The 10,667-nt window shown below is 42.7% G+C and overlaps 2 protein-coding genes across 5 annotated transcripts in view; one reads left to right on the top strand and one right to left on the bottom strand.

Moving 5' to 3' along the window:
- Positions 1–6,315, top strand: part of rpn2 (ribophorin II) — a 7,193-nt gene extending 878 nt beyond the window's left edge. For 2 of the 4 annotated variants that reach the window (XM_019879532.1, XM_019879530.1), the window contains exons 3-18: positions 50–145; positions 525–700; positions 880–955; positions 1,055–1,189; positions 1,811–1,987; positions 2,075–2,193; positions 2,377–2,482; positions 3,222–3,313; positions 3,390–3,504; positions 3,586–3,780; positions 3,860–3,946; positions 4,039–4,134; positions 4,388–4,463; positions 4,885–5,014; positions 5,483–5,580; positions 6,030–6,315. In XM_019879532.1, coding sequence (XP_019735091.1) covers positions 50–145; positions 525–700; positions 880–955; positions 1,055–1,189; positions 1,811–1,987; positions 2,075–2,193; positions 2,377–2,482; positions 3,222–3,313; positions 3,390–3,504; positions 3,586–3,780; positions 3,860–3,946; positions 4,039–4,134; positions 4,388–4,463; positions 4,885–5,014; positions 5,483–5,534 — 1,728 coding nt within the window. In that variant the 3' untranslated portion in view covers positions 5,535–5,580; positions 6,030–6,315. Of the gene's footprint in view, positions 1–49; positions 146–524; positions 701–783; positions 827–879; positions 956–1,054; positions 1,190–1,810; positions 1,988–2,074; positions 2,194–2,376; positions 2,483–3,221; positions 3,314–3,389; positions 3,505–3,585; positions 3,781–3,859; positions 3,947–4,038; positions 4,135–4,387; positions 4,464–4,884; positions 5,015–5,482; positions 5,581–6,029 lie in introns of all 4 variants that reach the window. The other 2 variants (XM_019879531.1, XM_019879533.1) reach the window with 2 other exon arrangements.
- Positions 6,316–7,679: 1,364 nt separating this feature from the next.
- ghrh (growth hormone releasing hormone) lies at positions 7,680–10,200 on the bottom strand. The gene is made up of 6 exons (XM_019879317.1): positions 10,093–10,200; positions 9,779–9,886; positions 9,144–9,242; positions 8,451–8,555; positions 8,187–8,311; positions 7,680–8,110 (listed from the first exon to the last, which is right to left on the bottom strand). The coding sequence occupies exons 2-5, from the start codon at positions 9,853–9,855 to the stop codon at positions 8,194–8,196; spliced, it is 399 nt and encodes a 132-aa protein (XP_019734876.1). The 5' UTR covers positions 9,856–9,886; positions 10,093–10,200; the 3' UTR covers positions 7,680–8,110; positions 8,187–8,193.
- Positions 10,201–10,667: the final 467 nt, after the last annotated feature.

Here is a 10,667-nt window from a genome sequence, read left to right on the forward strand (position 1 = left end):
TATATATATTGCCTTGATCTAAATTAACGAATGTTTTTTTTTTTTATAGGAAGTATGCCAGTTCCTAAATTCCCAGCTTGATCCCACCAATGTCGACTCAGTCTTCTTTGCTGCGGAGACCAGCCAAGTCATATCTGGATGTGAGGTATGGGCACATTTGTCCCCGGGCTCATTATTTCACAGATTATGCCTTGAAGATGTCCAGAATGTGGTCATTTCAATTTCGTAGGTTATTTTTGTACAGCGAGATTTGGTTCTGCTCCTGAATAAGAAAAAAAGGGAAACACAAACAAATCGTCTCCCACTTAGGAGTTGGCTCCCATCATAAAGAGCCAACTCAAAACACCGCATCATTTGCCACTGACACAAAACTACAAAACCCATTTCAGACACCATTTTTAAGTTGTATGACATTAATGTGGCAGATGCAGTGTCGGTTCCGGTGATGTTCTTTGTCAGGAAATCAATGATGGAATGCAAACCTATTGGCGACCTACCGGTAATCCTTTTTTGTCACTGCTTAGATTCATGTGACCAATGAAACCCGAGACATCCTTCTGGCTGCTGTCAGTGAAGACTCCACCATGTCTCAGATTCACCGGGCTGTGAGCGCACTTAGCTCTTTGGGGCTTCCTCTGACCTCTCAGGAGGTCGTCGGCGCGCTCACAGCTCGCATCAACAAGGAGGACAATGTCGTGGCGTAAGTTGGGTTGGGAAATGCAGCAGTTGGGCTTTGGATGTGACCGTTTCTAGGATCTCATTATTTTGTTTTTTTTTTGACAGCATTACCTTAGCTCTGCAAACAGCCACCCGCCTTTCTCAGCAGGCAGAACTTCGTGACCGTTTCTAGGATCTGATTATTTTGTTGTTTTTTGACAGCATTACCTTAGCTCTACAAACAGCCACCCGCCTTTCTCAGCAGGCAGAACTTGGAGGAATACTTGAGGAAATTGAGGTGAGGGCTTTAACATCCACCAGGAGGCGCTCTGTCACCTGTCTTTGTCTACACTCCCAAGTGCGATTTCTTTATTTTCTTTTTTTTTTTAACTCGCAGGATCTGACAGCACGTTTAGATAATCTTGGTGGTATCTTCCTCCACTTTGAAGAGGGGCTCGAGGCCACTGCCACATTTGTAACGGCTGCGTATGCCCTGTCAGATCATGTCGATATGGAGCCACCCTTCAAACAGGTAGGATTTATTTTGGCTGTTTTATGTCATCGCCTCCAAGTGCGATTTCTTTTTCTTTTTTTTTAACTTGCAGGATCTGACAGCACGTTTAGATAATCTTGGTGGTATCTTCCTCCATTTTGAAGAGGGGCTCCGGGCCACCTCCCCGTTTTTAACGGGCGGATTCATCATCCAATTATGTGACAAAATGAATATTTTTACAATTGTATTCACCATAAGCCAACTAACCACTTATTTAATGAAGTAATCCAGTAAGATTTGACTCAACACATCTGAATGTGTTTAAAAGAGTATCCACATTCATGGAACAAATGTTAGGGAAGCGTGTGGGCCGAATGTGGCTGCAGGTCGTCACTGAAATTATTCATCATCCAATTATATGACAAAATGAATATTTTTACAATTGTATTCACCATAAGCCAACTAACCACTTATTTAATAAAGTAATCCAGTAAGATTTGGCTCAACACATCTGAATGTGTTTAAAAGAATATCCACATTCATGGAACAAATGTTAGGGCGCTATTGGTAGCGTAAACCTCCTAGATTAACGACCAGCGTGGGCCGAATGTGGCTGCAGGTCGTCACTGAAATTCTTTGTTGACCTTCTTCTTTCTACAGGACCAAGTCATTCAGCTGGTGAACTCCATTTTCAGCAAGAAGTCCTGGGACTCTCTGGCTGAGGCTTTCAGCGTGGCAAATGCTGCCGCCACCCTCTCCGGCAACCGTTTTCATGTTCCGGTGGTCGTCAACACTCACGGCCCGCCCACCGTGTCGCACAGGCAGCCGACCCTGCAGGTACAAATGTGGGACGCCACCGCAGTACTGGTCTGCGTTGTCCCGTTGATTAACCTGAGTTGTTCCGTTTCTCTCGCTCGTACCCAGATCCTTGTCACCGACGTCATGTCTCAGCCTCTGGCCTCAGCCAGCGTGCAAGTGGAATCTGCGTATGCCGTGGCTTCCAAGAGCATCATTCTTGGCCAAGCGCCGTTCACTCTCAATGAGTAGGTGTCCAAAAGAATGATCTCTTTATCCCCAAACTTCAATCTACTGTGCAGGTGGCATTTTGTTTGACATGGTTGCCTGACATTTGGAGTGATTAAAAATTTGAGTGTTGATTATGTTAGGATCAGTGATCTATGTTGGACCTTTATCATTATTGTGTAAAATATGTATTTGCTTTTCAGTGGCGTCTTTGAACTGAACTTCATGTCCCAGCAACCAGCCAGTGGATATTACCAGTTTACGGTTTCAGTAACCGGTGACAGCCGCTTGATTGCCAATCATGTTGAGGTGAGAGTTCAGCTTCCTTTGGGCTTTTATGAATACTTTTTTTGTGATCCTGAGATTTACCTACAGTTTCACCTACCGTGACTGAAATTCAAAAGATTTTTAAAAGATGAATGCGATTCGTGGCGTCTCATGAAAATGAGTTACTTTTGGAAAATTTATAATTTGTCCAAAAAAAAAAATGATTCGTGGCGTCTCATGTAAATGAGTTACTTTTAGGAAAATTTACAATTTGTCAAAAAAAAAAAAAGTGACCCACCCTTTGGAAAGGTTTTCAAAAAAAGGTTTCTCGTGCCATCGATGTGTGTTTTTGGCACAGGTTGTCTCGTTTTCGCTGTAGGACATTTGATGCTCCGTTATTCGAGCCTCCGAAAGTTAGCCTGTTTTGAGGGAGCGGTCCTTTCTTCAGAAAACGGGTGCCGGCTCACTCCGTTATGTAACTTAATTGCAGAGTACAGTTTTTTTTTTTTTTTTTTGCGACGACGATGGCTGGGGGCGCAGCAGGGCGGTTCAACAGGCCAACGACTTGTGCTCACGGAAGCCAAGTCCAGTGCGAGGGGGCGAAAGCAAGCGCCCGTGACGACAATAAAAGTACATTTTTCATAAGATGCCCCCTTCAGAATCTTACCACCCATCATTTGTGTACGGCCCTACCACGACTTTGATTCGTCCTCGCTTGATGCGTCGACGAGTGTACATGTGACGTAATGTGACTTTTTGTTGTCACGCCGTTCATATGCAGCTCAAAGTGAAAGTGTCGACGGAGGTGGCAGTTACCAATATGGACCTCTCCGTGGTGGATAAGGACCAGAGCATCGGCACAAAGACTACCAGGTGGGAAATCGACGCCGCTACACTTTTTACCTTCCACTGGGACTCGGCGACTTCATGTTGTTTTAAAACGATCCAGGGTGGAGTATCCTTCCAAAGCCGCGAGCTCGTTCATTGCTGACAGTCACCAGAACTTTGCCATGGCCTTCCAGCTGGTTGACGTCAATACTGGAATGGAACTTATGCCCCATCAGGTACGTAACCAATAATGCGGGTCATGAACACTTCAGCTCGGAATTCCCTTCAAGTTGTGTGATTTTTATTCTCTCTCACAGACTTTTGTCCGGCTGCACAATCAGAAAACTGGCCAAGAGGTTGTTTTTGTTGCCGAGCCCGATGCCAAGGGTCTGTACAAGTTTGAGTTGGACGCAACAGAGCGTAAAACGGAGTTTGCGCTCATCTCCGGTACATATTCCCTCTATCTCATGGTTGGCGATGCCACACTGGAGAACCCCATCTTGTGGAATGTGGTAAGTCTCGTCATGGGACGGTGAATCACGTCTTGGCGATCGTGCCCGACGGTGACCTTCAACGCCGGTGTGTTCAAAGGCCGACGTCGTGCTGAGGTTTGTGGACGAGGATGCCCCAGTGAGCATTCAAGCCAAGACTCTTTACGTCCCCAAGCCGGAGATCCAAGTAAAAGCCCGTCCTCCGTAATTGGTTTTCCGAATGACAAGGTGTCATCAGACATCCGTCAGTAATTGTGAACGTTCTCCTGCCCTGCGCAGCACTTATTCAGGGAGCCCGAGAAGAAGCCTCCAACGGTCGTTTCCAACGCCTTCACTGCACTCGTCCTGTCTCCCCTCCTGCTTCTGCTCATCCTGGTAGCACTTGCACCCCTTATCTTATTGTTATGCTTAGCAGGTAAGCTGATGGCAAATGTTTGTGATGGAGCCGAGTTACCGCCGGACGACCACCTGTCTCATTTTTACCTTTAGAGAAAATGGCTTCATGGTTCTTTTGAATCATTGATGAACTCAAGATCAAAGAGAATGCTGACAAATTTGAATGTCAAGCACAATTTTAATTCCCTCCTTCACAAGAATGATACAATTGGATCTCTCCTCTCTTTTGCAGTGGATTAAGCTCGGGGCAAACATTTCCAACTTCAGCTTTTCTCCCAGCACTATTCTCTTCCACGTTGGACATGCAGGTAGGTCTCGCTTTCAAACCATAACTATGAATTGTTGTTTTGGCCCAATATACAAAGTTTGAATGTCAAGCACAATTTTAATTCCCCCCCTCCCAAGAATGATACAATTGGATCTCTCCTCTCCTTTGCAGTGGATTAAGCTCGGGGCAAATATTTCCAACTTCAGCTTTTCTCCCAGCACTATTCTCTTCCACGTTGGACATGCAGGTAGGTCTCGCTTTCAAACCATAACTATGAATTGTTGTTTTGGCCCAATACGCCCCCCCAACCCCTCTTCACAAAATACCGATGTATTGCTTTTTGTATCGATCTATGCCGATTATAATGGGAAAACAGCGGATTTGCACGATTTAAAATCGTCACAATGTTCATGTTCAAATGTTGTCATGATTTGATTTTTTTTTTTCTTCTTCCTTTTCAGCTCTACTGGGCCTGATGTACATCTACTGGACCCACTTGAACATGTTCCAGACGCTTAAGTACCTGGCAATTATCGGTGCTATAACATTCCTGGCCGGGAACCGCATGCTGGCACAGAAAGCAGTGAAGAGGTAAATGTGTCGATGGCGCGTTTGGCATAAAAGATTTCTTCGAGAGTTCCTGATCCTTGAGAGGGAGAGCAATCAGTCCTTCAGATGTTAAGTACTCTGGTGCTCTGAGGCCTCTTGAGAGTTCTTGGGTCCAAAATAAGCAAAAGTGCTGTCCTTGTGGCTTGGCCCGCAACGCTTTATCACCGTGCCAGGCTCTCCTTCCTCAGGGAAAACGCCTTCCTGCGAGAGAAGTGGTGTGAGTGGGCAATTTGTTGTAGAGCCCGCGAAGCATCTAAGTGAGCAATTTGTCTCTCGCGGCATTGCGCGGAGATCTTTCTTTTGCTCCCCCACCCCTCCTCTTGGTGTTCCTCTTTTTAATCCTTTTCAGACAAGTAGGCAACTCCAACTCATGAGTTCTCACCGAGGATGTCCTTATTGCCTGTCACTGTCCTCTACCCACGTGCTGCTATCTCTTTACTGCTCTTTCAGGATTGCTGCCGAGCAAAGTAGTAGGTTGGCAAAGTATAGGAGCCTTCGATAAAGCGGCCCTTTTGTAGCCAAAGAGCTGGTTGTGCTCCCAGGCTCAAGTAAGGGCTTTGTATCTGCCGTGCATCCCTTCTCATGGCTGCCAGCATGCGTGGCCGTGTGGTGCTCCCACTCACTCATCCTAATTTTTCGCCTTCTCATGTGCTCGCCAACTTGCCGGCCGGTTTGCCTTGCCCTTCTCACCCCCATGAACATTACAACTGCCGAATAGTCCTCCCTCCATGGTTTTGACACTCTGACCTTTGCCATTTGTTTTTTAATTTTTTTTTTTTTTAACATGATCTGATCTCGGATTGGTGTGTTGTGACCCCAAGTTATCAGTAATGTTGGCGTTTTTTTCCCAGCTGTGTTATTTAAATGCATGTTTGGACTCAGGTTTTCACAGTCTTCCTGATTTTTTTTTTCTTTTTAATAATAAGCCAGTGTGTTTTGCTCCTGAAGAGAACCTGAGTGAAATCAGTAAATGTGCTCTCTTCCCCGCCCTCCACAGAATTGAGAAAAAATAAGATGAAGACACTGAAGCAGCACACGTTTCCCCCTCTTGGAGTCGGTCACCAATACATCCCCATCGCACAGCATAACAGTTGAAGAATACGTTGCTGAATGGAAGGAAATTCAGAAAAAGTTCAAAGGTCTTGGCGATCAGATCAGTTCTATGCGACTGCTGCGCTGTGTTGACACGCTGTTGATCATTGCACTTCATCTTCCTGTGAGATTATTTTACTTGTACAACATGCCAGTGTTGTCAGTGTGCTCTGATTTTTTTTTTTTTTTAAGTGAGATTATTTTACTTGCTGTACAACATGCCAATGTTGTCAGTGTGCTCTGATTTTTTTTTTTTTTTAAGTTTTTACTTTTGTTGTTTCTTGGTGGAAGTCATTAAGGATCAGTTCTTTACACCTCTCCGCAGTTTTTGCTCGGTGTGTCTCAGCTGCTCATACACCTGCCAGCATGTCTGACAGCTGATCCTCACTCATTGCGACTTTGCAGTACCGTGCTTCAAACTGTACCAACTGTTTTGAGTGTGTGTCAAGGTTGAGCTTGTTTCGTATTTGATACAATTTGCATCCCCATGATAAATTGTTCAATTTGAGGGCATGTTTTTTTCTTAAGAAATAAAGACATGGAGGTGAATTCAGTTGGTTTGTCTTTTGTCGGTACGAAAGCATGCATGTGTCGATCAAATAGATGCAGCTCCTTGCGGGATGTCCCAAAAAGAATTCAGTCACTCTTTGACTGCGAGTAGACTAGACAAAAGCCCCGAGACTGTTTTCTGTTATGACATTAAATTGCTTGATGCCAATTTGGACAGCAGGATTTGAGCCACCGTCCCTTCAGTTACTGGACAGGTCACTTCTTGAGCAGGTCTCGACCAGAAGATCATTTATGAGAAAGTGAATTGTTTGTCAAGTTATTTGTGTTTTATTTTTAATTCCGTTTCCTTAAATCTGCCCTTGAGAGGGAGTATGATCACAATCACATACGGTACCGGTACTTAAAGTACTCCAGAACGTGTGTGGGCAAAGGCACATATTTTACAGTAGAAAAATCTCACAGCGCACCACAAAATAAAATTTAAATGCACAGAAATCCCACTTGATCACTGTTTCTCTAGATTGCAGATAAACGTCTGATGCATTTACGGAATTATTTTGGGTTGAAATGCATTGTTCACACGCTTAAAAAGTCAGTTTCAATAAGTGTCCTCTTGACCGCTGCGTGTGGGAGTGGTGATTTAAAGTTTAAAACTATGAACAAATATTACAAAAAAAAAAAAAAACTTTCCCATCTCGGATTTTTTTCTTGCAAGTGATTTTTTTTTAGTACAAATACGTTTGCAATGCATTTAAAAGCTGCCTTTCAATTCGTTTAAAATGTGAGGAGGGATATTTTTAGGCTTATACTATAAAAAAACAAACAAAATAAAATCACATCATGGGTGCATTTGGAAAGTAACTCCTGCGAGCCACGATGAACGGAGATTCACTCCTGAAATGATCAGGTTCATGTCTTTATTTACTCAAAATTCACGTCGTCAATGTGAACTCTGGGTGTAAAGTATTTCGTCAACCCCAAAGCTGTTCCAGCATTTTGTCGAATGGATGGCAACAGGTGCATTCAGAGATTAGTTGAATCTTCTGCCATCTAATTAGTTGAATCTTCTGCCATCTAGCGGAAGAGCATGAAATTGTTGAGGGATTATTTGTAGAAAGGCCTCATTTTTAGACCACTTTAATGAAATGGGATCATTTCCCACATCCAGCAAACTCTCTAATCAATCACGGCACGCTAATGTGCCACAGCACAGTGCTTGGGAATCACCGTTCTCGATGTTTCTTTCCTTGCCGTGTAAACGTACATGAATGGGTGGATCATATCAGTCGCAAACATGGTCCCGGAACCATATTGTGAGTGCTCCAGGATTTTCCTCGTAGCTTCAATGAGAATTAAAAAAAAACATTTCGTATTGTTTGTTTAGAAATGGAGGTACGAGTAAACAAGCTGCGATGGTTTTGTGAATGAGCACATGCTTCTTTCATCCTTATTTGTGGGTCCTCTCCTCTCCGCAGTCTGTCGGGAACAAAGAATTGAGTTACTGACACGTCGTTCCGTTCTCTGCGTCCTGCAGAGTGTCGCAACTGCTTACCTGAGCCTCATGGCATTTCATGAAGTCCTCTGTATCGCTGATTGCTCCGGATGGAAGTCAGATCTTCTTTATAGGTTCCTTCGTAGACATCAGCCTGGCGTTTCATGTAGCTCTCACTTTCGTCTCTGCCGAAAAAGAACACTGTTGATTCAGGTTTCAGTGAGTCACAGGCACACAATGGCCACAATAATATCTTCCGTTGTGCTTTCACACGTCGGATTTGCACACAGTCTCAAGGATTTTAATTCCCGAGGTAAAACCTACCCGAGACGTTTTCCCATGATGGTCTGAAGAAACTTCCTGGCAGATATTTGGCCCAACACTTTCCTGTAACTGTTTGTAAAGATGGCGTCAGCATGGCGGCCCAAGCTGAAATTAGACAAGATAGACGCAAAACATAAGAATATGATGCAAACTCCCCGAACATACATTATCACAATTTAAATTTGACGATGCAAACTACTCATTAGCAAAAATAATGAGCAGGCACTAACGGAAGAGGAAGGTTTTAGACAGGCCAAGACCATTTCTGGACTTAAACCCAATAGAGCATGCATTTTAACTGTTCAAGTGAAAACTGAAAGGAGAAAAAATAAAAAAAAATACCAACGCGAAGAAAACGCATCACAAAAGAAAAGAAGAAAAAAAAATGTAAATAGGGTCACATGCTTCATGCAGTTATTGCTCGCAAAGGATTTGTTACGAAATATGAAGTTATTCCTCGGCACTGGAATCAAGTCTATCCGTTCTAATACTTTTGTTCACCTATATACAGTATTTGGTGTCCCGTTACAAATAACGCTATGTTCTACGTTATGTTTCAGATCCGAATACTGTATGAATACCTGGAATGAAAAACTGAAATGCTCTTCTTTTGTCTCAAATTCATAAAATCCAATCATTTTCCATCTCCAGCAAAAATGAAGGAAATGGCCTCTCTGAGTGTGTGGGACTGACCGTAAGTCTGTTCTCTCTTGAGCAGAACTTGTGTCTTCCAGCTGCTCTGGATTCTTTAGCGAAGATGTCATCAGGATGGATGTGTCCCTCTGGCCAAACCTGAGAAATACAAATTAAGCGATTAACAGCAAAAAAAAATCACTGCATTCAGTCATATTCAACGTTTCCTGTCAATTTTTTTTTATGATGTAAACATATTTTAGACTAAGAATATTCCATAAAAATAATCTTGCACTTGTGAAAAAAAAGACTCGATTTGCAACTAATAGCAAGATAAAGGTCAAATACAGACATCCTGACCCTTTTTAGCATAACTATTTCAGGGGGTGGAGCGCTGACATGCAATTGTGTAAAAAAAAAATTAAAAAAAAGAATGAATAAATAATAATCCTTTGCTACAACAGCTTGGCAAGTATTACCTCTTTGCACTTTTACATAAAAAAAGAAGACATGATCTACATGTTCATCTCATCCATTTTCTTCGTCTCATCCATTTAAAAAATGAAAATGCACATACAATATATGAATGGAAATGATAATCCAAAAACACCCACGTGATAGTCATGAAAGGAATTTGAAATTCCTTTCACAATGATGCTGTGCATCATTAGGGAGATGAGTTTGGTCCTGCTTACCTGATGGAGGGATAGAGTGGGGATCCTGATGCAGAAAGGAAAAGGCAATAAAAGAGCAACAATGCAGCTTTCTCCATCACAAAGGTTGTCTTGCAGAAGAATGGCGAGCTTGGGGGGAACGACAGCAGCAGAAATTAAATTAGAAAAAATGCTGAGACTCAACTTTCCTTTTCATGAGCGGCAACTTCTCTGCAACGGGAAGTGTATGGGTGCAGAATTGGAAAGACAAACACTTCTGCATCTTCAAGATGACCAAAGCAGACATGACACTATTATTATTAGTATGATTATTAAAATGGCTTCCGCTGACTTACCTGTATGTTGTGTGTGAATCAGGAGAGTTCTTGCTGTTTCCCTTATGCGTTGCTACTCACTCTCATTATCTCTCACAACCACAAAATACTGCAAGACTGAAGAGGTTTTCCCAGCATCCATGGTCAGTTTATACTCAACCTCCCAGTCACTCCCACATCACACTTGATCACTCCCCCTTCTTGATTTTGCATGCTCGCTCTCTCAGGCTCTCATTGTCACACTACTTTTGAAATCCATTGGTAGGCCCATACGGGTGTATTTTGTTAATACAAATAAAAAGTACACACACAAGGAAAAGAAACAGAATTAAATCAAACAGGGTTATCAAAATTATGCTTCAATGAATGTAATGTTTAGGTTGACACCCGCTTTTATTTGTATTTTCCTCAGTGGAAAATAAATAAATCAAATAGAATTTGATTGAAGCAATGTAAATTGCTTTATTTTAACCCTAACCTTTAACCTTAAACGAGCGCTAGTCCTACTAGCACACACATACACACAGACACAATATCTATCTATCTATCTATCTATCTATCTATCTATCTATCTATCTATCTATCTATCTATCTAT

The sequence above is a fragment of the Hippocampus comes genome, unplaced genomic scaffold (assembly GCF_001891065.2).
Source record: "Hippocampus comes isolate QL1 unplaced genomic scaffold, H_comes_QL1_v1.1 scaffold44, whole genome shotgun sequence".
In the NCBI taxonomy this organism is placed as follows: domain Eukaryota; kingdom Metazoa; phylum Chordata; class Actinopteri; order Syngnathiformes; family Syngnathidae; genus Hippocampus; species Hippocampus comes.

Coding starts and splice junctions, on each gene's coding strand:
- ghrh (XM_019879317.1), bottom strand. CDS start 9,855: ATGGAGAAAGCTGCATTGTTGCTCTTTTATTGCCTTTTCCTTTCTGCA. Junction 8,556..9,143: donor CAAGAGAGAACAGACTTACG/GTCAGTCCCACA, acceptor GTCTAATTTCAG/CTTGGGCCGCCATGCTGACG. Junction 8,312..8,450: donor ATCATGGGAAAACGTCTCGG/GTAGGTTTTACC, acceptor CTTTTTCGGCAG/AGACGAAAGTGAGAGCTACA.